The sequence below is a fragment of the Neltuma alba genome, unplaced genomic scaffold, assembly GCF_004799145.2.
Source record: "Neltuma alba isolate B1F8T4 unplaced genomic scaffold, ASM479914v2 tig00000105_pilon, whole genome shotgun sequence".
NCBI lineage: Eukaryota > Viridiplantae > Streptophyta > Magnoliopsida > Fabales > Fabaceae > Neltuma > Neltuma alba.
Window position 1 is genome coordinate 343,051 of NW_021631921.1, and position 27,172 is coordinate 370,222.

The window sequence follows — 27,172 nt, forward strand, 5'->3', positions numbered from 1 at the left end:
AAGGGATTAGTAATTAAGATTCATCTTCACATACAATCCGTCTCTACCATCCATTAACGTTTTCCATCTCAGACGGCTCCCGGCGTAATACATTGATGTGATAATGCCGTCTAGCCCAAGCATATTCATTTACTATTTGGGCTGGCACGAGGGTGAGTTTAGCCTAGCTCAAATATATACATTTTTTTTTAAATTTTTAATATTAATTATTTTATTTATTTTTTATATAATTTGTTGATCTTATGATTATCATAACGATTTATTTTTCGTGTTTTCAATTTTTGTAATTTAATTTAAAATCTTAAATTGATGTTTTAAACTTAATATTATATGAAAATAAGGGGTATAAATGTTAATATATATAATTCCAAAGATGATTTTTCCGCATCGCAACATAATTATTTTTTAAAGTGAATGTTTTTTTGAATGATAACAGTTACATTTTTTATTGATAAATAAAATTATTTGATATTTTTAATAATTACTTTGAAAGAATAATTTAGAGACAAGTGTACACCTTAACTTTTACTAGTAATTTAAGGATCTAATAAGTGACATTAATTCATTATGTCCAAATTGATTCAAAATTTTCTCAAAACGGTAGCTTTTCCTTAGGAGTGGTAATATGGGCACTACAAGTTAAAAAGGTATGTGTGATGGTGGGCTGGTTTTTAACCAACCTTAACTCTTTATGGGAGTTGGTGGGCTAACTAGCCAACCTGTCCACAATTATTTATATATATTTTTTTAAAATATTTTCTATTTTTTAAAATTTCTTTATTCAGTATAAATAAAGTATAATAAAAATTTTTGTTTTTCCTTTAAATACTTGAGTTAAAACATCAATAAATGATGTTGGTATTTTTAAATTTTTAGATAAGATATAAAATATAATAATATAATTATGATAATTAATAAAATTGAAAAAATAAAAAAAACAAATGCCAGTTGACTTATAGGTTGGCGGGCTAACCCATTACTAGTTATAGGTCTAGCAATATGGGTTGAAAAGAGTTATTTATTAGCAGGTTGGCTAATTTGCCATTTTTGACGGGTTAGACTAGCTCTACTTTTCCTTGGGAAAAATTATGAAAAATCCTCCATTAAACACTTTATTGACGAGAAGGATGTGATAAATTTTATCACATATATAAAAAATATTGATACTCTGTAAATTTTTATACGCAACATATTAATATTTTACAAAAAGTACTAGTACTTTGAGGAAAAAAAACTATTCATAAAAATTCATAAATTTTGCGCCACAAAAAATATTGCACTACTGAAAGTGAATGAATGGTCATTCGTCTATTGGCAAAAGTGTTAATTGAAACTTGAGCAAGTAGTATTTTTGTGTGTAGACAACAAATCAAAGTATTTAAATAAAAATGAGACAAATGAATGCCTTCTGCAATGTTGATCGCATGCCGCCATCATTCAAATGAAGCAGACTGTACAAATTATAAGCCATCACCATCACCGTCACCATCATCATCAACACGACAATCATGATGACTTCGTATTTTCACTGCGTGACTGCACAATTATGAGAAAAATGAGATATATTTAGCAGAGTAAACAATAGATCTGAGGAAAACATGCGGCATGTGTCCAAAAACAAAGAAAAACAAAATGTTTCATCCAGCAGTTCTTCCAAAATGTGTACATCAATTACATCTCTCTGAGAAGAAAATGGATAGATCCCGGAGGAGACAGTATATAACTAAGCTAAGGAAGAATCTGATGACAATAATTCTCATTAATGCAGCCGTATATTTGTGTCATTTGAGTAGTAAATAACGTTAAATATGTTCTTATTAGTTGTAAGCTTGTATTATGTCGTGAACCTGCATTGTGTGAGTTGTAAATATTAAAAGCATTCTAAATAATTAATTTGTGAATTTTACCCTTTACTGTAATTCTTTTTATAAATAAATTCAAAATTCAAAAGACACAAAACTTTATATGGTGTGCCATGCCAGAATTTCCAATTGTGCGGCATCAAAAAATGTAACACCAGCAAAAAGAAAAAGAAGAAATTCGAAAAGGAAAAAAAACATGGATTTGTCAAATGTGCGTACCTTTGAAGAACCGCGAGTATGGTTTTGGAGAAGATGAGGCAATCGCTAATAAATGGATATGTCAGGTTTGGAAGTATGTTGCTGTAAAACCCTTCCTCCTGAATATTGAGCTTGCAATTAACAAGTCCCTTTAGTTCAGAGCGCTTATCAATCCACAAACAATCCAACTGCGAAAGATGGCGAGTACAGGGCAGAGAGGGGAAGAGCCATTTCAACTTTCTGCATCTCGTGACTTCAAGATATTGAAGTTGTGGGAGGCAGAAGGAAGGAGAGGAGGATGCATTTGGAAAGTAGTGATGCTCTTCTTCTGATGACATCATTTTCTCCGTCTCTTCACATTCTTTGATGCTTAGAGACCACAAACATGGTAGGCTTCTGATCACAGTGGTTGGGAACATATACTTTAATTTTGTACATTTATTCACAGATAAACTCTTAAGATTTTGGAAGACCATGAAACCGGGACCCTCCCATACAGATTTGAGATTCATTGAATCCTTCAGATACAAGTACTCTGCTCCTGAGATCACCACTGTCCCTATTTCTTCATTTACTGCCAATTCTTTTTCTCCATTTGATGAAGTTTGAATATTTGAATCTTCGGTTGAGACCTGCAGCAATTGCAATTTCAATTTTTTTTAAACAAAGGACAAATTTATTCACATCAATCAAATTTAGAGCATTCAAAGTTTCTTTTTTAAAACTTGGATTTAAAAAAAAAAAAGGATACATTGTAAGCATAACAAGCAAACTCCTTGCTCTTACTGATGTACAAATGTTTATATATAATCAGTGTATGGTTACAAGCCCAAAAAAAATCAATTTATAATTGATTTATTTTAATTTCCTATAAAATATTTTTTTTTTAATTAAAATAGTTTGCGAATCGCCATGCACGCAATTATTCTTTCACTGCCATTTTTTTGGGGTGAAATTTCGTAGTCACAATTTTGATATGCAAAATTTTAAAAGAATATATTTAATAAATATTAAAAGAAGGTGAAATGAAGTCTCACAACACACACACATATGTTCCATATAGTTTCATCCATTGTGATCTGAAATTGAAAGAAAATTTATTTGTGTCCGTGCATCAAGTATTTTTTTTTCCTTCTTCACGTCCTTGAAAATCTCTTTGTAGTTTATATAACTACCACAATGATATATATGATGGTTCTAATAACATATATTCCATCTAATTTTGAAAACTCTAAATCAAGATGATATGGAATATTCATTCATACCGATACTGTTCCCAATTGTTGAAGAGCCCTTCCCAAAGTTAAATCCACAAATTTTGGGTAGCTCCATATGCTGATGCTGCTTAGCTGCACCTGAATCTGCAACCCTTGACGAACACTAATGAAATTTGGCAAATTCGTTAGCTCTACTGTCCTCAAGCTGCAAAGCACAATTGCCTCACTGTAGTTCGCATCACCTTCGCTGCTGTGTCTAAAAATCACCTCCAGTTGATTAGCCTCAGCTATAGACAAAGAGTATAGTTGTGGAAGAATAATACTCGTGGACGTAGAGAAGAGTCTTTTGGGCTTGTTGCACCTCTCAACCTTCAACTCGCCAAGTTCTGGGAAGTGAACTTCATCACTGGACATGATATGATGTTCCTCATTTTCTGCAATTATTTCCTCCAGTTCTTCACAATCGGATAAGATTAGGGAAGCCAATTTGGCAGAGCTGGTGTTGACAAGTGTGCTCCTTGAGAACAAAAACTTCAACCTTTTATTGTGAGTTACTTCTAATTAAGGAATGAAGATGTTGAAAGCTCAAAACTTGGATGGGAACAAGACCTCCCAGCATTTGTTGTTCTGATCTCAACATTCCTGAGTTGTTGGTTTCTTGTTCCTCATCATCACCAATCACTCGCCAATTGTGTTCAACTCCAAGACTTCGAATATCAAGCTCTCCAACATTCAGAACAGAAAGCGGAAGATTGAGAGCCTCATTATTATTTAATTGGTTGTATTTCAACACATACGCCCTTACAAGTCCCTGCATATATGAAATAATACCCTCAATTTGTTGCTTTGGGGTTACTCTAAAAATTAACCGAAATAATGTAATATAGTGCACAATCCGGGTCGTATTCACTTTGAGGAGCCGAAAATAAAATTAAATCCTAGTAAATGAATGCAAGTAAGCTAAACTATAAAAAGGATTTTTGATTTTGATGAATTGCTAATTAAATACTATGAATCAAATTGAAATTAAAATATTTTTTTATTTTTTTATATAAAAATGATTAAAATCAATGGAGATGAAAGAAATAAAAATGAAACACACAAATAATAATGATAATAATCAATCCTCCAATTCAACAATGCATGCAATCCTCACTCCAAAAGATACAGGAATTAAAACAATGGATTGAGAATTCTAGTTAAGCTTTTAATCTAGCAACCGAGCCATCTCGAATTATCACAAAATATTTTTCAAAATCCTAAATTAAGGATGCTAAAAACCAATGCTTAATTAAAACTCTTAAATCTAAAACAATAGAATTAAAGCTAGCAAAAGACAATATAATCTAATATTCCAAGCTACCATAGAAAATCACAATATATTAACTCCAAAATCAATGCAAATGTCATAACCACAACATTATAATTGAAATTAAAACTATAACAACCTAATGTCAAATGCTAAACAATAATCCAATCACAATAATCTCCAAATATAATCAAATTAAACAACACAAATTTTTCAACAATCAGAATAACTATCCTAAGATCTAGGAATTATTAAACAATTATTGGATAGGAAATTAAAGTAACTAAAACTCTTCCTTTGATGATCCGAGCTCCTACCATTATTGTTGAATTAGAGAATCATGAAACTCTAGCCACGATTAGCCATGAAAAATGCTGCCAAGTTCAGAACTTTGGTACAGGATTCCATGGAAGAATACTGTTCACGTTGGGAGAACATGGTGAAGAGTTGATGAAGGATGACGCCGTCCAGCTCCCTGGTTTCCGCCTTTGCTCATCGCTGGCTCTGTCACGCTGAGGAGAAGGAACAAAGAAGTCAATGGTGATGGATGGAAAGGAGGAATTCGCCGTCTACCTCTCTCCTCGCGTCCTCTGGTTCAAGAAGGAAGATGAATAATGCCGTCGCGTCGATGCCAAGCACCCCTCGCGTCGTCTTTTGCTCACCTTCTTTTTTTTCTTTTTCCGCCGCCACCCACCTCTTGCTCACGAAGATGATGATGATGAATATCAAATTTTAGGGTGGGAGCCAAACCCTGTGTTTTGCTCGCCCCCTTTTATGATCTATTTATTTATTTTCTTTTTTATTTTTTTTACTTTTAAATCTTTCAAAAATTTGCAATCAAAATTTAAGAATAAGGTAGCATTAATTGTCCTTAAAAATCAATTAATCATAATTAAACCAAAATATGATAACTTTGTCCCTATAAAATAATAATTCAAAATAAAACATATTAAATCAATTAACCATCAATTAAGGCAAAAAAGGACCAGTTAAGTTGACAAACCCATATAAAAGATATCAAAAATATATAAAAATAATTGAGTTTGTCAATTCCCTCACACTTAGCCTTTTGCACTCCTGGGCAAAACATCAATAAAAAAAAAATCCAACAGAGACACTCAATATAAGCAAACATAAAACCAACTAAGCACGAATATGCAATTAACTCAAGCAACCTTTATTCCTAATCAATCAATAATCATAGAATACTTCAGTGCAAAGAAACTAATACAAGAAACATAGCAAGATAAAGGAAGAGAAACATACTAAAGCTCACATAGGGTGCAAGTGTTTCACTCATCTCTCAAATGAGAAAAATTTCACTCAATTCACATAGATTAGTACCTACCATAAGCTTGTAGAGATTCTAACGTCTCCACCACTAACATACCTTAGACTCATGATCAAGAGGATTTGAAAGGTTGTAATGTTGGAAAGCATAGCCAAATGAATAAAATGAATTAACAAGTAAAATGCATGAGTAATAAAGTATCAACTCAAAGTGAGCTAAAGTACAATTATGAAAGAATACCAATGTGCAGATCTTAAACTTTTGAGATAGAAATCATTACTTTTCAAACCACCATTGAATGCCTTATTTCAAATTTTATTCTTTTGTTGCAACTTATTTCCTCTTTTTTTCCCCCTATAACTTTCTTTCTTTGGCTTTTTCTATACATTTTCTTCTCTTTATTGCCTTTTTCTATTTTTTTCTTCTTTTGTATTCTTTTTTCTCTCTTTTTTTTTTTTTGCATCCAAACCCAAGAAGGCAGAGATATAGACTTTAATGATGTACTTTTCAAAATAAAAAAACCAAATGTGACTCACACAAAACACTTGCTAAAAAGCAATGAGCGAAATGAAAGTAAAAGTGAACAAAGGTTAAATAAAGTAGCTTGTGTGTTGGTAAAGGGTTTAGAAATGAATGCCCCTATCATCTTCACAAACCTAGGTATTAATGGAGCTTTGAAAAAGAATCTAGACAGCTCTAGAGGTTAACCAAAACTAGATAAAGATCACACAAGATGAGAAAGAATACATGGCTCAAAAATGCTTCCATCAAGGCTTTCTCCAAGATGTTTCCTCCTTGAGGTCAAGTTATGAAACAAGGTTAATAACACTGCACCAAAGGCATTTTACTATGCTAACTAACTAAGAACAGAAATCACTTGAATCAAATGCAATCAAACTCAGCCGTGTAACATTCACAAGCATTGTGCAAAAGGATTTTAAAAAAGATGCCCAAGGATTACAAAAGTCAAGTCAACAATAGAGAAAATAGCAATTCACTCGCACAGCAGTGTAAAACACTGAGGCGAATGAAAATAGGAGGATACAGAAACCAACAACAAAATTCCTAAGCAAGAATTACTCTCAAATCATGCAATGCAATTCAGAAATCAACCAGTAAGGCAAAGAAGAGAGCAATTATAGCAGCAATACTTAGGAAACAGGAGCAAATCCAAAGGCAAAGTTTGTTTGTTTGTTTGTTTTTTTTAAAATCAACTTAACAACTCAACAACAATCCCTTCCCCACACTTGATCAATACATTGTCCTCAATGTAAGAAAAATAACATTATCTTAATCTAAACTCTCAGGTGAAGTGGAAGTTGTGAAGTCCAATTTAAAATCAAAGCATAACACGTCACTATCACAAAGATAAGAGAAGAGAGAGATAGGATAAGATAATGTGAAATGAAAATGCACAAGTATAAATCAAGTGATCAAAAGAGATGGTAGAATCAAGAGGAAACAAAACAAAAAACTACTCAATAGAAATAAAAAGCTACAACTACAATGAGTGGAAAAGTTCCCTCCACCATACTTACTCCTAACTATCTCAATAAACAGATATTACCAACAATACAACAGAAAGTAAAAGAGGAGGGTGGAAGGGAATAACCGTGTAATCAAGGAGGTCTTTGATCCTCGTGGTAGTGCTTTAACATATGGCCATTAACTTGTGAAGTTATATCAGTCTTCTTATCTACGAGCTCTATTGCGCCAAAGGGATATACTTTAGTAACTCTAAACAGACCTTCTCACTTGATGACAAACTTCTTGGGCATTAGCTTCAACCGGATTTAAACTTTGGAACCTTGTCACCTTCATGAAACTGCTTCTTCAGAATCTGTTTATCATGAATCATCTTCAGCTTGTCTTTGTAGATTCTGGCATTGTCATAGGACTCAAGTCTCATTTCTTCAAGTTCTTGGAGTTGCATCTTCTGATTAACAAGTGAAGATTCGAGATCTACATCACATGCCTTGATTGCCCAATAAGATTTGTGCTCAATCGCCATAAGTAGATGGCAAGCCTTGCCATAGAGCAACCGGAAGGGAGACATGCCTATGGGGGTCTTGTAGGCAGTCCTGTAAGCCTAAAGAGCTTCCTCAAGCCTTTTACTCCAATCCTTGCGAGATGGTTTCACGATCTTCTCAAGTATTTGCTTTACTTCTCGGTTAGAGACTTCAATTAACCCATTCATTTGAGGGTGATAAGGGGTGGCAAGCTTGCGATTGACTCCATGTTTAGCCAATAAAGACTTGATGGTCCTATTGCAAAAGTGTGTTCCTTGGTCACTGATGATTGCTCTTGGAATGTCACACCTGCAAAAGATATGAGAACGTAAAAACTTGGCAACAGTTGAAGCATCATCTTTTCTAGTTGGCACTGCCTCTACCCATCAAGACACATAATCTACTGCAAGTAACATGTATGAAAACCCAAAAGATGAAGGGAAGGGACCCATAAAGTTCATGCCCCATATATCAAAGATTTCACAAAAATGCATAGGTCTTAAAGGCATTTCATGCTTCCTACCCAAACTCCCAAACCTTTGACACTTATCACAAGACTTGCAGAAAGAATAAGCATCGTTAAATAGAGAAGACCAATAAAAACCACACTCTAAAATCCTCCTAGCAGTCCCATTAGCACTAAAATGCCCCCACAAGATAAAGAATGTGCAAAAGTAAAGATAAAGTGGATCTTATTGTTTGGAACACAGTGTCTGATGATCTGGTCTTTGCATTGCTTCCATAGGATTAGAGCATCCCAGATATAGTATCTCGCCTCCCTCTTCAGCTTATCAATATGAAATTTAGACATAGAAGGAGGCACAAGGTTAGTGATAAGATAATTAACTATATTAGAGTACTGAGGCTCATGAATAGCTAAGGCAAAAAGTGTAGAATTAGGAAATAAGTAAATAACAAGATCAAAAGAATCAACTCCCTGTGTGCCTTCAGGTAACCGACTAAGGTGGTCAGCTACATGATTCTTTGCTCTAACTTTATCTTTGATCTTGATATTAAACTCCTATAGCAGCAAAGCCCATCTTAGCAGTCTAGGTTTAGACTAAGGCTTCTTAAATAGGTACCGAATTGCTGCATGATCTGTAAAAACAACCACTTGAGAGTTTATTAGATATTGTCAAAACTTATCCAAAGCAAAAATAATGGCAAATAGTTCCTTCTCTGTAGTGGTATAATTGACTTAAGCAGAATTAAGCGTCTTGGAGGCATATACGATGACTCTAGATTGTTTCTCCACCTTCTGTCCAAGCATGGCACCTACTACAAAGTTAGAAGTATCATAAGACAACTCAAAATATAAATTCTAGTTAGGTGCAGTGAGAATAGGAAGTGAAACAAGCATAGATTTCAAAGTATAAAATGCATGTCTACACTTGTCATCAAATTTAAATTCAGCATCCTTTTTTAACAAGGTAGAAGAGGCAATGCAACTTTACTAAAATCCTTAATAAAGCATCGATAGAAACCTACATGGCCTAAGAAAGACCTTAAGTCCTTTAAACAAGTGGGATAAGAAAGGGATGAAATAACTTTAATTTTGGCCCTATCAACCTCAATATTCTTTTAGGAGATGAGGTGACCTAAGACTATCCCTCTATCAAACATGAAATGACACTTTCCAAAGTTCAAAACCAATTTCTTGTCAATACACCTCTCAAGAGCCTGCTCTAGGCTGTTCAAGCACTCCTCAAAACTCTCACCATAAACAGTGAAGTCATCCATAAAAACCTCCATGTTCTGCTCTAGAAGATCACTAAATATCACCATCATGCATACTTGAAAAGTGCCTCGAGTGTTACACAACCCAAATGGCATCTTTTGATAAGCAAAGTACCAAAAGGGCATGTAAAGGTAGTTTTGTCCTGATCTTCAGGAGCAATGGGCACTTGAAAATAGCCAGAAAAAATGTTTAGAAAATAAGAGTGAGATTTCCCTGAAATTCTCTCCAACATCTAGTCTATAAAAGGTAAAGGAAAGTGGTCCTTTCTCGTGGCATCATTCAACTTCCTATAATCTATACATACTTTCCAAGCATTTTGAACCCTAGTTGGAATCAATTCATTTTCATTTCTTACTACTATGATACCGCTCTTCTTTGATATTACTTGTACCGGACTGACCCGTTCGCTATCTGACATAGGATAGATGATCCCAGCACTCAGTAACTAAGATACTTCCATCTTAACCACATCCAAAATGAGATGATTCAGTCTCTTCTGTGGTTGCCTAACTGGCTTGGACCCTTCATTTAAAAGGATCTTATGTGTGCAAACTAAGGGATTAATCCCTGGAATGTCCCCTAAAGACCATCCTATAGTCCCTTTATGACTAACACAGAAATCAGTCTTTCTTCTTCAGAACTACTTAAAGAACTGGAAGTAATAACACATAATTTAGAATTAGCAACAAGAAAGACATATTTCAAATTAGGGGGAGGGGTTTCAATTCTAAATTAGGAAGTTGCACAACAGAAGGAACTAATTATTTTATGTCAAGTGCATTTAATACAAGCGGCACATCCATGTGGCTTGGGGAAGGAGATATGAGCTCATCATGATGTGTATGTCCTCCACTTCCCAACTCAGTACCATTCTTAGATAACCTGCAAAAAAGAGGATCGATATCAATTTTATCAATAGAAACATTGAATAAATTACAAGGAAGAGTGGGATTAGAAGTGACTAAGTCAGTAGCAAGCTTGTTGCTAGTCTTTTCTAATGTTCCAGCACCACTCAAAGGAGAAGCTACCGGTGTAGCTTATGTAACAGCTCCTTTATCATTAGTACCTGCAAAATCAACTAGCTCACCTTTCTCAAGGCTATCATCAAGTGTAATGTTGAAAGTATAATCACGATTAAGACAAGATGATGCATCAAAATCATGAGAGATGGAAAGGAGGTGATCAACTTCTAAATAGTTAACACATACCACGTTACCATAACATGAGCAAAAAAAAAAAAAGAATAAGGGGTAGATAAACAAGTAAATGCATCATCATGCTCAACAATATCATCATATCAGTCATGTTCATGCATTAAAGATTCACGCAAATCATCAACATCATTCATAGCACAATCAATCAAATTAACACCCAAGTAAGAGCAATCTGCATAACCTTGACTCGTAGTATCAAAAATGTTGAAGGTAATCTGTTGGTCCTCAAAGCCCATGGTAATGACCCCATCTTTCACATTAATTATGGTTTGGGCTATTCTAAGAAAAGGTCTTCCTAGCATCAAAGTGCTATCAGCTTTAATCTCATTAGTCATATCTAGCACATAGAAGTCAGCTGGGAACACAAGACCCTTCACTTGCACAAGAACATCCTCAAGAAAGCCCCTAGAGTGTCTCACAGTCCTATCAACTAGACCTAGTATAACACTAGTGTCTTTTAAGACATGAATACCCAAACTCTCATAAATAGAGGTAGGCATAATATTTATGGCTGCACCTAAGTCTAGTAAGACATGTGAAATGTTGGTTTTGCCTATGGTACAGGGAATAGTATAGGAACCCGAGTCTTTACATTTAATAGGTAGTTGTGGCTTGAAGATAGCACTAACACTAGATCCCAGTTGGATTCTCTCACTATGCCTATACTTCCTCTTGTTTGTACAAAGGTCTTTCAGAAACTTAGCACATTTAGGCATCTTTTTAATCAAATCAAGTAGTGGCACATTACCCTCAAGTTTGCTAAACATTTCAAAAAACTCTTCGTTATCTTACTTTTCAATTACTTTCTTACTCATGAGATAGGAATGAGGAAAAGGCAAGTCATAAATATTTACCTCATCACCTTTGGAAGGTGATCTTCTTTCTATTGGCCCTTTGGATTAAATGGAGGTCTCTTGAGTGGCCTTGAGAATGTCTTGAGTGATTTTATAAGGAGGAGACTCAACTTCTATCTCTTCGTCAACCAGTTCTTCATCCTCTTCATCTTCTTTGGATTGCACTTTCTTAGCACCAATTTCCTTACCGCTTCTCAACGTGATCGCATTCAAAGATTTAAGATTTATTACCGTGTTGGAAAACATTGAACCACTAGCCTTAGCTTGCTGTTCACTCATACCGTTTAACAACTTAGTAACATAAGAAGTCAAATTACAGGTTCTGGTTTCCCACTGCTCTATCCTATTTTCTAGGGCTGCAAATCTAGCTTCATATTTAGCTTCAGACTTAGATATATGCTCAGTCATTGCCTTGAAGCCCTTGAGTATTCGAGAGAACTGCTTATCATCCTTAGACTGTGGTTGCTGTGGAGTAGACATGACTCTAGAGGATTCTCCTTGTAACCCTCCATAGTAAGATTGCCCTTGAGGAACCATATTCCCTTGAAACCCTTCTTGAACTTGCCTATTATCACCTCCTCCCCATCAAAAATTTGGATGAGCTTTTCACCCTTCACTATATGTATTTGAGTATGGGTTTCATTGCTTAGATTGATTGGCCCTTCCTTGATATATGGCGGAAACTTCCTCATATCTATGAGGGCAAGTAGCAGAGATGTGTATAACAGAGTTACAATGCTCACAACTAGGTGCAGTCATCTCCATAGAATTAGGATTCCAAGTGTTAACAGAGGGAGTGTGAGATGCAAGCTTATTCAACTATGTAGTCAAAGTAGCAATTTAAGAAGTTAATGTGTCCAATTGAGGAATGTGGATTGAAGAAGGATTAGTATGCATTGTAGTGATATTTTTAGACTCCCTGATGTTATACTGTTGATGGTTCAAGGCCATTTTCTTGATAAGTTCCCATGCCTCCTCAGCAGTTAAATCAATGAGAGAACTCCAGAAGCAGCATCCAACATCCCCTTGTCTTGGATCTTAAGTCCATCATAAAAGTATTAGACTAACTGCTCATCTGGAATTTGATAGTGTGGACATCTAGAAAGCAAGTCTTGAAAACGGTTCTAGTAATCATAAAGTGACTCATCATAGTCTTGCTTTGCAGAGTAGATCTCTGTTCTCAATGTGGAAGTCCGGGCAGTAGAGAAATACTTATCCAAGAATGCTTTTCTAAGGTTGTTCCAGTTATGGTAGGCATCTGCCATATGTCTAGGCAAGCCATGTACCATTCTTGCGCTTTGTCCTCCAAAGACAAGTGGAATACCATCCAAAGAATCTCATCCAAACTAGCCCCGATCAGCTTCATGCTAGAACATACCATAGAGAGAGATTTCAGATGATTCTACGAGTCCTCACCTGTCAAACCATAGAATTAAGGCAAATAATTAAGCAGTAGACCTTTAATCTCAAAATCGACATCAATATTAGGCATGCAACATTAAAAGGATCATAATTTGCATCAAAAGTAGTGGCTTCCCTAATGGTTCTTCTTCTAGGGTTACCTCCATTATTCTCTCCTACTCTATCATGTTCACCATTAGGTCCATTGCCCCTTTTGTCATTACCACCATTGTTGTTATCGTTAGAATTATTAATAGTTTCCATTATGTCACCTAAGTCAATCACCAAATCTAGACTGGTTAAATTGTCTAGTTCAACCTTACTAGTCATTTCTACCCTTTGATCTTGTCTAACTTCCCTTAAAAAACTTTGAAGCTCAGGATTGGAAGGAACTAGAGTTTTAGACCTACCCCTTCTTGGTATAAACAATCAACCAACTAGAAGCAATTAAGAAAAAAAAAACAGATGAATGTAGTGCAATGCAAGTGTATATGTATGAGAATGAAAATGCAAGAGGTAAAATGAAAATGAAAATGAAAAGTGCAATGAATGAAAGAACCTATATGCTTCTCTTCTCTTCTTTTTTTTTTTTAAGTTTTCAATGCAATTATATGATGCTAAATGCTAAAACTATGCAATACCAACTAAAATGCAAATGAATGAAAAATCAAGACATTTAGTTGTATTTTTGAAATTTTTTTTATGCAAATGAAAGAAATGCTATGAAAAATCAAAAGAAACAAATGCAAACTACTAAAAAAATGCAAAAAAAAAACTGACAAAATGAAAACTAAAAAGGCTCAACAAATGAACCCCAATTAAGGTTACTTGACACTTATTACTAGGGAACCAATTTCTTGGCTTCCCGGCAAGGGCGCCACTTGAAATAATACCCTTAATTTGTCGCTTTGGGGTTACTCCAAAAATTAACTGAAATAATGTAATATAGTGCACAATCCGAATCGTATTCACTTTGAGGAGCCAGGAAAAAAAATTCTAGTAAATGAATGCAAGTAACTTAAACTATAAAAAGGATTTTTGATTTTGATGAATTGCTAATTAAATACTATGAATCAAATTGAAATTAAAATATTTTTATTTTTATATAAAAATGATTAAAATGAATGGCGATGAAAGAAGTAAAAATAAAACACACTAATAACAATGATAATAATCAATCTTCTAATTCAACAACATAGGCAATCCTCACTCCAAAAGATACGGGAATTAAAACAATAAATTAAAAATTCTAATTAAGCTTTTAATCCAGCAACCGAGCCACCTTGAATTGTCACAAAATATTTTTCAAAATTCTAAATTACTAACTGCAACCAGAATAGTAAAATAGAATTAAGGATGCCAAAAACTAATACTTAATTAAAACTTTTAAATCCAAAACAACAGAATTAAAGACCTCAAAAAATCACAATATATTAATTTCAAAATCAATGCAAATGTCATAACCACAACATTATAATTGAAATTAGAGCTATAACAACCTAATATCAAATGCTAAACAATAATCCAGCCACAATAATCTCCAAATATAATCAGATTAAACAATACAAAATTTTCAATAATCAGAATAACTATCCTAAGACCTAGGAATTGTTAAACAATTATTGGATAGAAAATTAAAGTAACTAAAACTCATCCGAGCACGTGTCATTGTTGTTGAATTAGATAATCATGAAATTATAGCCACAATTAGCCATGAAAAATGCTGCCATGTTCAGAACTTTGCTATAGGATTCCATGGAAGAACACTGTTCATGTTGGGAGAACATGGTGAAGAGTTGATGAAGGATAACGCCATCCAGCTCTCTGGTTTCTACCTCTGCTCATCGCTGGCTCTGTCGTGCTAAGGAGAAGGAACAAAGCGGTCGATGATGATGGATGGAAAGGAGGAATTCGCCGTCTACCTCTCTCCTCGCGTCTTCTGGTTCAAGAAGGAAGATAAATAATGCCGTCGAGTCGCTGCCAAGCACCCCTCGCGTCATATTTTGCTCACCTTGCTTTTTTTCTTTTTCCGCCACTACCCACCTCTCGCTCACGAAGATGATGATGATGAATATCAAATTTTAGGGTGGGAGCAAAACGCTGTGTTTTGCTTCCCCCCTTATTATTATTTATTTATTTTCTTTTTTTTTAATCTTTCAAAAACCTGCAATCAAAATTTAAGAATAAAGTAGTATTAATTGTCTTTAAAAATCAATTAATCATAATTAAACCAAAATATGATAATTTTACCCCTATAAAATAATAAATCAAAATAAAACATATTAAATCAATTAACAATCAATTAAGACTAAAAGGGACCAATTAAGTTGACAAAACCCATATAAAAAATATCAAAATATATAAAAATAATTGAGTTTGTCAATATGACACAAGAGTGAAAAGTGGGCGAAATAAGATATTCTAACTTCCTTGAAAAGATTATGAAAAGAAAGAGATGTAAGAGATTGCAATACATTGGACAAGTGAAAAGATGTAGTTCATTAATTTAGTAACTTTAATTTGTATGCAGGAGTATATCATGTTGAAATATATCATGCATAGTATAGATGAAATCATAGAGAAGATTGTTTTGCAGAGGTGAAAATAAATAGTTAATTGAAAGAATGAAGCTAAAGAATCAAATCAGTCTACAAATGATTGAAGAGTACACAAAGGTCTATTATATTTGGTCTGAAGATTTTAACGCAGGTAAGAAATTTATAACAGAGTAAATCTAAAAGGTTTTCAAAAATAAATGATTTTGTTAGAGCCAAGGTCTTCATAACTTAATCTTTTCTGGTTTTAAAATTCATTATATTTACAATTATGTATTTTTGTGGACAATCACATCTTGTTCTTGATATTCTTGAAGGCTTGTTGACAAATACTTGGCTATGTTTAAAAATTATTGACAATCTCGTGTTTGTTAACAATCGCCTTGCTCTGTTTTGCTCTGTTGCGCATTTCTTTTACTTTTTAGGAGTGACAAGCATTTCAAATTGAATTTTTTTACTTTTCACTAAATCTATTGTTATATATTGTGTTTTTTCATCAGATCAGTGCCAAGTTGAAAGAAAGACAGGTAACACATGTTCATACCAGATAAGCTTCCACGATATGAAAATGAGTAGTTGGACATTACCTTGCTCTGTTCTGTTGAAACAAAGCCATGCCAACTCTCGGCTGATGTATACGATAATCTATTGTTATATATTGATGTCGTTGGCCCGGTTTGCTGATAAATCTTCTGCTTTTGGGGTAGTCCGTTACCTATCGCATGATAAACTAATATTCAAATTTCAGTAGAGAGAGGTGCCTAAAAAAATAAAGAAATTTATTTCTGGTGATAGACAATATTATGCAATCCATTTAGTCAACCCCCAAAATAAGGCCTATTATTATTATTGCTTAAATGAATATGGAAACTATACGAAATGATATTGTCTTCATTAAAATTTGATTTGAAATTACTGATGTTGCATAGAATATCATGTAATAAATTGTTTTAATAATAATTGCAAATGGAGTTGATTAATTAATAGTTTAGATTCCAATTCTTTCACCAATAAATCACCTCATTTTTATATGCATTCTCCAACGACGTGATCGGTGGAGGACACCGTCGAAGGAGTGAGTTTTAATCAGGAGACGAGGGGAGGATGCCATTAGAGCTGGCGGAGGAAATGCCTAATGCAACTCTGATGATGAGGCTGATGTACGGCGAGAAGAGGATGATTGCTCTTTTTTTAATAATTAAAATAACATATCCAGTTACCTTTGCTTAGTCAGCATGACATGCCAATAGAATAAACGGTGTTAGTGATACGTTAGTAAACTTAACACTGTTTAGGTCCTTATTAAACTATAGGGACAAGCATCATAAACAGAATAAAACTTGAAAGACCAAAACTGATGACTTAAAAGTATAAAGACCAAAAGCAAAATAAATGCAAACTATAAAGGCCAATTATTATATTAACCCAATTTTATATAATGTTTTAGTTTGGCTTTTTTACTTTTAAAAATATATTTTTAGTTCTTTAACCTTAAAATTGTTACCATTAGATAATGATTTTTTGTGACAGTTATGATTATTTCAAAAATTGAACTTAATATATTAACATCTAAGAATAATTTATTAACACAGGATTTTAATATCATTATTTTAATTAACAATTTTGATGTTAAATGACTAAAAATATATATTTTAAAATTAATCGATCAGACCAATATTTATCTCGTCTCAGAGATGATGTAGCGTAGCTGTTAGCTCTTTTGTTTCCTCCTTTCAAGTCTTTCCTTTTCATTCTCAAAAACTAAAAATTAAAAGATTAAATTAAAATTTTGTATAAAATTAAAAGACCGAAAGTATACTTTAACATATATATGTGTGTGTACGTGTTTATATATATATATATATATATATAGTACTTGATTTACATGGCAGCTAAAATCCGGATCAAAATGCAAAGTTATTTGGAAAAAAAAATGACAAAGCCACTACTCATGAACTCATAATGGGATTATATTTATCAAAATTAGCTCTGGGCGAGGATATATTGAACCAACTGAGGATGGTGAAACCCCAGCAGGCACATTGCGGCTTGAGGACGAGCTCTGGTATGATTGTGGGGTAACTTTTAGAATTCTTCTTTTTTCCTCAAAACATCCATCGCTTAAATCTGATGTATAAGATATTTGTTTGTGAAGGGACAAAATAATTGAGAGAAAAGGGTAATTTCGGAAATAAAATTCATTGTTTTATCGAGACAAAAGGGTAATACAAACATGAATATTTGAAAAGACAAATATAGAGAGATGGGTTAGATGTGATTCTTTGCTTTTAACGAGTTCAGTTTAATGGAATGATCTTGCACTAACATGCTAGAACAAACAACATTAAAGAACTCAACTACAATACAAACATAAACATCAATACAATTCTCAAGCAAGCTCTAAACAATTAACTCACTCAACAATCAAACGTTAAGAATTAATTCCAATATAGAACTCAAACTAAAAGTATATATTAGCATATGAAAACACTCAAATTGCATAATCCAATTCAAACTTATGGCTGTTGTGTGGCTCAAAGCCTAGATTTAATCTAACCCATCATGAAACCATTAAAGTCCAAACTTATGTCACCTCTTTTCAAGTAAAAATAAAATTTACAGTTACATGCACTCGTTAATTCCAATTTCGCCCTTCATCAAGCCAAGTGGCGCGACCTCATCCTTCTTTACCACTTGATAAATGTTCCCATATCATCACCTGCATATTGAAATCAATAAAGGTAGGTTCATATGTCCAAATAAATAGAAAATATTTAAGATGCATAGTTATTAGCAAAGTATAGCATCCGTTTAATTTTCAAAATAGCCTTGTGATCTAACTATGTATTTTAACAATTAATTATGCCCAAAAAAGATAAAATTCTCATAATAAGAGATAAAAAAATTAATAAGATGGGGATTTATCGACTTCCTTGATTGTTTATTTTCAAATACATCTATGAAAAATTCGAAGCGCGGAAAGATGTATTATTGAAGTAAGGCAATCTTTTGATAACCCTACTTGTTATTTTCATGCATACCTCAAAAAATTACATGAACTAAGATATTTAGAAAACTACTAATTCTCTGTATTCTTCAACATATTATGAAAATCAAATGGAAGCATCAAAGAGTAAACGCATACCATATTTCGACGTGGTTGCCTTATAGTTCTGAACCAATAATGAGAGAATCAAATGAAGTATTCTATCTTTGGACAGTTTGTCCATTCTGCTTTCATTAGAGATGGCCACAGTAGATGATAGCTCTCTGGATAAATTCTGAGTAGATTTGGGAGGTTTTCCAATCTGAAATTTTCTAAAAGTGGAAGCACTATGCTAGTCTCCATTCCATCACATATTGAAGTTGCTTCACCAAATACAAATTTCAACTGAGGAGCATCTTTTATGAATATAGATTTCAATCGTGTAAACCCTTGAACACAAAAGCTTGGGCAAATAGATTCTAATTGGTTACAATTCCAGACAGACAGAATTTCCCATTTTGGGAACATCGGATCCTCCCATGCGTCAACAATACCATCCTCTCCCTCAATTACATGCTTCAATTCATGACATTCATTTATTGAGAGTTGTTCTAACGATAGCAAAGTGCAAGCAACAGAGATAGGGAAGAGGGATGTCAACATCGGACAGTTGACAATGTTGAGGTACTTAAGGTTGCCTAAGTTACATTTACCAGGAAACACGTTGACCAATTGAGGGCAACTTTCTATGTTTAGACTTTCTAGATTTAGGAATAAGCTAACATTTGAAGGAACATAACATAGTTGTTTTAGATTATCCATATACTTCAACACCAGCTCAACCAATCTAAGGACAACTATGTCTTCATGAGGAGTAGTTTGATCAGTAAAGCATTCGATCTCACAACAATGTTGAAGACAGAGTTTAGTTAACTCATTCATGCCTCCTACAGTTTGAACCACATCTGGACTGAACCTTTTGCAACCTCCTTGAAGCTTATAAAATTCAATTGCAATTGCTCTTTGTGCAAGATCCTTGATCATTGCACTTGGGATGGAGATATTTAACTCTGCAAAGAATATCTCTCTTATGCCTTTATTCTGGAACATAGTCTTGTTGTGTGGCCCCATTTCCAACGTATACCTTCCCAATTTTGAAAGAGCAGGGACACCCACAAAGCATTCATAACAAATTGTGCATCTTGAAGGGTGTATTATGTAAGCATACAATTCTTCTAGTTGTGAACACCTTCCTATTGCTTTATAAAAACACTCTTCAGCTATACACCATGACAAGTCGAGCAGTTTTAGATGGATTAGGTTTTCAATTCCATTTGGCAATTTTTTGAATCTGCTTCCTTTCAAGTCAAGAATTTCAAGTCTTTTTAGGCTTACCACAAAAGAAATGTCACCTAAATCCCAATCTCGCAAGCGCAAAGTTCGAAGATTAGACAACCATTGTATTGATTGAGGAAGCAATTTTGTCAAATAGAATGGTCCATTGTTGTTCAGAGCTACAACTTTCAGTCCTTTAACACCTTCAAATGATGCCCGTGATAAATCTATGGGTTTGCTTGAATTTATCAACATAAGCTCAAGCTTTGGAGCGTCCAGTTGAGAAGGAAATCGAAGTACTTCATTCTTCCTATTCCATGAAGATATTGCATAGCAATCTTTTGCTGCTTCATCTTCATGCAATCCATTAAATTCTTTAGCACAGTTTACCATAATAGTCCCAAGCTCTTTAGGTGCTATCCATAAAGCTACATCACGAACCATGTCATGCATTTTCACACATTTTTCATTCCAAGAGTTGACATAATACGTCAACAACGAAGAGTCAATGAGAACATATATAGATGCTATAACTTGACTTCTTCCTATTTCAAATGAGTCAGCATCTTTGCATAATCCTAACCCAATCCCATACCTAAAAAGATCTTCAATGATGATTTCATGATCTTCAGGAAATAGAGCACATATCAAGAACAACAATTTGGCTTCTACAGTTTTCAAATAATTATAGCTTAACTTGAGACAAGCATAAGCATCACTCCCTCCTTCATCCACAACAACTGGCTTTGAATGTCTCAACCTATGCAATACTACATTTATCTCATCAAGTCCTTTTCCTTTTAAACACTTCCCCATAGCCACAATTGCAATGGGTAGCCCCTTACATTCCATGGCAACTTCTTGAGCCACTTCTATTGCACCATCATCTACTTTAGCATGAGTTTGAAATAGATCCCAAGCTTCATCTTTTGTTAGCAGACCCAATGAAATAGTTTTTTGGCAATCCATCAAAGTACATACCTCCTTGCGACGCGTGGTAAAAAGAACTTTGCAGTTTCTTGGACCTTCATTCCTAAAGGGATTCCCTATGTCCTCAAGGTTTAGCATAGACCACACGTCATCCAATATAATTAGAATTTGTTCCTTTGGACTTTGTAATTTCATTGCAATTCTTCTTGCCCTTCCTGCTTCACTTTCTTCCCTCAACTCGAGTCCCAATAAGTCTGCAATTTCACCTTGGCTCTTCCTTATATTTGGAGTTTGGGAAATTGTTGTGATTATAACTCGATCAAACAGCTTTGATTCTTTGGATTTCTTTCCCACTTCCTTGACCAAGGTGGTTTTGCCTGAACCGCCCATGCCCCACAACCCAATAATAAAGCTATCACTATCTTGCAGTGCCTCCCAAAGCTCATCATATGCCATTTCTGTTGATCTGAAGACCATAAAATCCTTAGAAGAGTGATACTCTATATCTGGAACAATAACATGATGAGAAAATGGCTCAAGCTGATCACTCTTTGCATTCAACTCTGTCATCTGCTGGGCTGTCTTCACCAACACTTTGCAGAGATGATATCTCCTCCAAGTAGGACACCACCGTTGGAAGCAGTTATTGTTGGCCTTTAGTTCTTGCACCGAGCTCTCCACCTCTGCTATGAGGCTTACCACCTCATTCATCCACTTGTTAACCTCATCATCGATCCTCTCAGTCCTCTTAATGGCTTCTTCAACAAGTTCTTGCACCCTCCCTTGCTTCAGTATCAATTCCTCCTTTTTGGTCTCAACATTTCTGGTGATTTTGCCAACACAAAACAAATATTGCAATTGGTGCAAAGTAGGATCCACCAAATATTCAGCAAGCTTTGCTGCTGCTGATATTCCTGCGTCATCCATTCCAATATGTACCGACAATTCCTGAAAGGTAAATTTCATGATGTAGAATAGGAAGCCTCTTACATACTTAATCGTTCTTGCTATGAGATCTAAAATTTTTCCCAGCTATTTATTTTCGGACACTAGAGTAACTAAATTTACTATATTTTAGATCGTACTTTCTGTCAGTGCGAAGTTGAAAGGAAAAAAGTAACACATGTGATTTGTAAGTAACAAATTCCTAGCATAACTATCAACAAGCCACTCATACTTTGAGAGCGTGATCGCGGTTAGACCCTCATGAAACCAATGGAAAACACTGATCAGAAAATGAAAGACTAAATTGAAGAGGCAAAGAAAAGAGGTTTTGATTTTCATACCAGAGGAGCTTCCACAATTCAGTTGGTGATTGTTGGCTAGCAAAGTTTAAAGAGCGAGCTGAACAGAATTCCACTGCAATCACCACACTTTTCATAGTAAACTCGGTTGGAAATGACAGTGCTCTTTCTTTTTCCTTTATTTTCTTGTTTTTTCAAATAAAAATAGCCTTAAATTTAAAGTCGATAATTCGATTAGATAAATTTTTAATTCCAATGGAACCCAAAATATGAATTTAAAATTGAAAAAGTTGAAGAAATCGTGAGTTCCGGTTAATAAATATCACTGGGACTTGTGATTTTTGCTTTTCCTAAGACTTTCCAAGGAACAAACAGGAAATTTTGGATTGAATGTAGTGCTAGTGACGGTTGCAATTTGATAAATGACTAAATTAAATAAATGAAATAAAGAACCATGCAGTAGAAGTTGCCTTTTCTTTTGGGGGGGGGGGGACAAGTCGCTACTATTTTGTTATCGGTTGGTTTGGACTTATAAAATAATACATTGAAAGGAAGATAAAATAGAGAATTATTGATCAATCAAATTAGCAGTATAAAAGATAAAATTCTATGTATATATATTGTCTTATTTCTCTCTATTGTATTTTTTAAAATAATTTTAGTTTTTTAAAAAAATGTATGAATTTAATTATGATAATGAGGCGTACAGAAAAGATGAAAATTAAAGTTGTTATCTTTCTATTTTTTTGAAAGAAGAAGAGAACGCTTAAAAATAAAAAATGTAAAAGAAGAAAAAATATGTGAAAGAGGATAATTACATATGATCCTTTCAATAAAGGCAACCGATACAGAAAGATATATAGCATAGAGTAGTAAAATAATTACACACTATCCATCTCTCCTTCTGTTTTTGTTTTTAATTAAAAAAGGGGAAAAAAGGGATTTCTTGACCAACTCAAGAAGAGATCAATTGTCAATAAATGACGATGAAAACTGCTCCAGCAATACTACTAATTTAGTTTGTTGCCGACAGACTAAAAGAAACAATTAAGGAACAAGAAAAAAGGATCATTCATTTTAATTACATGATTCATTTTGTAAATACTTTTATGCTTTATATTCATACTTTAAAATTAAGACATTAAACTACTTTTTGGTTTACGTTTTTAAAATATTTTTATTAAAATTGTACAAATATACATTCTATTTTAAGAAGTTGTGAATATTTTTCGTGATAGAATTGTTTTTCATCTTCAGTATAAAAAAAGGAAAATATCAAGTTTCTTATATTCATTTATTTCAAGGTCAATCCTCCATGGCCAAGTGTTATATTTTTGCACGAGTTTATAATTAAATGATAATATTTTAAAATTATATCACATGATCATGTATGATTAAAAAATTTGACATAATAAATATAAGAAACTTAACATAAGTATTGTCCATAAAAAAAATCCCCCGTGTGCATATGTAATTTAAAGGGAGAATTAAGTAAAATGAGGTTCCAAAAAAATAAAATAATTACTGGTAAATTTTAATGATAAGTGAGCAGTTATTATTTCCTACTATGAAACTTGTTATTGAAGATTCTTCTATTATTATTTGAATTTTTTAGTAATTATGTTCATTACTTGACATTCTATAACAATTCTCCCTACTTTAAATTTTCAAAACAGTTTGTGCAAATCAATATTAGAATAAAAATGTGTGATTTTAATAGAAATATAAAATATTTAGTCCAAACAAATAAAAATATTTTAAAAAAAAGTGTCGTTGTAGAGAAACACAGTTTAAATTGTTATGTATTTTGAGGATAAATTTTTATAAAACTTAATATTCAGGCATTAATTAATTCATTGACTGAACTGATTAATTAATAATATATCTTGTTCTCACACTGCACCGTTTCACCTTCAACCCAGATACGTCCAGTTTCAAAATCAAAATTTTATTGATTTGTAGCAGAGATGCTTTACTGCTTCATCCTCATATACATAACAGCAACCGAAAGGTAAATTTCATGTTTTAACATATTTTATAATTAAGTAATTTAATAATTTTTCAAATGTTTTTAAATTAATCAACTAGGTCTTATATTACGGACTGTAGTAAATTTTAAGCATACTGAACAAACTCTTTACTGATATACGAATGTTTATGTATCTTTTTTTGATAGAATACGAATGTTTATATATCAATAGTTACAGGCCAAAAAAAAAAAGATATATTCCCAGTTGCAGTGGCATCTATTTGATTTATACAGTGCCGGGATCCCATGTCATATAATTTTACTTAAAATTGCAACTTGGTCCATTCATTTTATAAGTGTTTTCTTACTCATCTTGCCATAATACTGTTAGTATCAATAATATAATGATGATTTTATGTCTCATTAATTATTATTTTAATAATTTAAACTCAATATGTCAGCATCTGAGAATAATTTGTCTATTTGTAAAATTTCAATGTTGTTATTTGTTTTAATAATGTTATTATTAGATAACTAATTTTAACTTTTACCAAAAAAAAGGATAACTAATTTTGACCCAAAAAAAGTGTTAGATAACCAAAAACGACATTTTTTAAAATTTAAAAAACCAAAAATAAAAGCTTGTGAGGAGTTAAACACCTGTGATATATCATGTGCCAGTATTATTTTTGAGACTTTCAGCTACATATTTTCCCTTTCACATATCAAAAAGCACCCACTTAGCAGCAATTATTAGCAACTAACAAGTTACTCATATCATGCGTAGGGAATTGAGATATATATACATATATACAAAAAAAACACAGATTCTTATGCATGGAAAAGCAAATAGAACAATGGTAAAAGAAACTAAACATGTGTGAAAGAATAATTAAGGTGGGGGGAAAATGAGATGAATCTGAATCTGAATCAGAATAGGGATATTGCTTGGTACCGGTAATGAACTTACACTTTCAGTATTGGCTTGTAGATTTTCAAGAGGGAGAAGAACAGAATTGCGCTGCCATGACCAGATTGAATCGTCAAATAAGTTGGAAGTCGCAAGTTGGGAGATATAGAGCCTTAATCAAGTATAAGAAACAGAAGACAAAACTGATGAGAAAATGAAAGACTATAAAGAGGCGGAGAAGAAGAGGTTTTAATTTGATGTTGATACCAGATAATGAAGCCTGCACAATATGGTTCAGCTGATTATTCTGGGCTAGAGAGATGAACAGAACTCAGCCGCAATCAAATCACCCCTCTTTTCATGAACTTCTCAAGCGTTCGGTTTGGATATGATAGAGCCTGTTGGGAGATATAGAGCCTGACCAGATTGAATCGTCAAATAAGTTGGAAGTCGCAAGTTGGGAGATATAGAGCCTTAATCAAGTATAAGAAACAGAAGACAAAACTGATGAGAAAATGAAAGACTATAAAGAGGCGGAGAAGAAGAGGTTTTAATTTGATGTTGATACCAGATAATGAAGCCTGCACAATATGGTTCAGCTGATTATTCTGGGCTAGAGAGATGAACAGAACTCAGCCGCAATCAAATCACCCCTCTTTTCATGAACTTCTCAAGCGTTCGGTTTGGATATGATAGTGCTCTTTCGTTTTCTTCTCCTCTCCTTTTCTCTCAAAGTGAACTTTAACTTCAGCATATGAAATCAAAAGGTCAAAAAAATCATGCCTGCCGACGCTTGATTGTTATTACGCGTTTAGGGACACCTTGTCCCTCTTTCCAGGCGCCTTTAGACCAGATGTAAAAGTGAAAATTATAAATAAAAAAAAAAAAAAAGCAATCTTATGATTTTCTTTTTCTTTTTCTTTTTTTCCCCCTTCAGAATTTCGGAATTTTTATTTTGCATTAGTTTATCTGGGAGATTAATCAACTTTTTGTTATATCATTTTTCAATTTGTTTGGTTCATTTTATAAGGTATCTTTGTAGTCATATAGTTAACACTAATATTGTTAGACTCAGAGTCTCAAGCGATGATTTTTTGTGTGAATCATTATTCTTTTTCAAAAAATAAGTTTAATATGTCATTATTTAAAAATATTTTATCAATATTTAATATTTCTAATGTTGGCATTTCTTATTAAAGATATTATACTAAGAAAACTTAAAAGACATTTTTTATTTGGAAAAAAAATAATTCGGTAGAAATTTATTTTTTTTTACTCGTTCAAATTTTAACTTGACGATAATTTGGTATTTTAACGTTGACATGACTCTGCTCCAAATTTTAGTTCTTACCGTCAATGACAAATCTGATGTGGTACAAAGGGGTCCAACTCGGCTATAAGTCAACCTCCAAATCAGAATTTTTCTTTTTTTTTCCCCCTTAAAAAAATAAACAAAACAAGAGACTTGTCCTGCGAGAGGGATCTCGGCGACCTCGAGAACGCGAGACCAACGGAAATATATACCCTTTACAAATTTAAATTTAAATGACATATACAAATAAAAAAGGAAAATTTCAAAAAAAGCTCTTGGAATATGATGAATCCTTGATTGGGTCTTGAAATTGCGTAAATGACAGAAAGGGTCAGTGACCCAATTTGTCGTTTATAAAATAAAAAAGAATTGACAATTTTATCCTCATTTTTATTTATTCACTATAATAATTTAAGAAATCACTATAAAAGTTTAGACATTACCTAGATTCGTGTAGAGAATAACAATTCATTTTTCATAGTCAGGAATGCCTCGTGAGAAGGGGCCTTGTTATTAACTACAACTAATTATGTAATCACTAGAACAATGTAAACGTTATCTAGATTCGTTTAGAGAATAACTACTTATTTTTTCATAGTCAGGAACGCCTCATGAGAAGGTACCTTGTTATTAATTACAACTAATCATGTAATCACTAGAACAGTATAAGCGTTATCTAGATTCGTTTAGAGAATAACTACTCACTTTTGTTTAGTCAGGGCAAAATTGTCAATTTTTTCTATTTTACAAATGACAGATTGAGTCATTAACCCTTTTTGTCATTTACACAATTATAGGACCCAATAAAAAATTTCCTATATTCCAAGACTTTTTTTTT

General features: G+C 33.4%; 2 protein-coding genes across 5 annotated transcripts; both read right to left on the reverse strand.

The window, feature by feature from the left end:
• Window positions 1-1,317: 1,317 nt before the first annotated feature.
• LOC114742990 (uncharacterized) lies at window positions 1,318-14,785 on the reverse strand. Its single transcript, XM_028931245.1, has 4 exons — window positions 14,756-14,785; window positions 3,326-4,088; window positions 2,082-2,692; window positions 1,318-1,536 (listed from the first exon to the last, which is right to left on the reverse strand). The coding sequence occupies exons 2-4, from the start codon at window positions 3,689-3,691 to the stop codon at window positions 1,461-1,463; spliced, it is 1,053 nt and encodes a 350-aa protein (XP_028787078.1). The 5' UTR covers window positions 3,692-4,088; window positions 14,756-14,785; the 3' UTR covers window positions 1,318-1,460.
• Window positions 14,786-18,072: 3,287 nt separating this feature from the next.
• On the reverse strand, window positions 18,073-25,405 carry LOC114742689 (probable disease resistance protein At4g27220). Of its 4 annotated transcripts, XM_028931076.1 has the most exons (5): window positions 25,290-25,405; window positions 25,083-25,194; window positions 22,186-22,258; window positions 18,794-21,847; window positions 18,073-18,367 (listed from the first exon to the last, which is right to left on the reverse strand). In XM_028931076.1, exon 4 carries the CDS (start codon window positions 21,824-21,826, stop codon window positions 18,842-18,844), a length of 2,985 nt encoding a protein of 994 aa, XP_028786909.1. In that variant the 5' UTR covers window positions 21,827-21,847; window positions 22,186-22,258; window positions 25,083-25,194; window positions 25,290-25,405; the 3' UTR covers window positions 18,073-18,367; window positions 18,794-18,841. The 4 variants fall into 4 exon arrangements, with proteins under 4 accessions (XP_028786909.1, XP_028786841.1, XP_028786979.1 ...); XM_028931008.1 differs by having other exon boundaries at window positions 18,794-22,258; window positions 25,083-25,133; XM_028931146.1 differs by lacking the exon at window positions 22,186-22,258.
• Window positions 25,406-27,172: the final 1,767 nt, after the last annotated feature.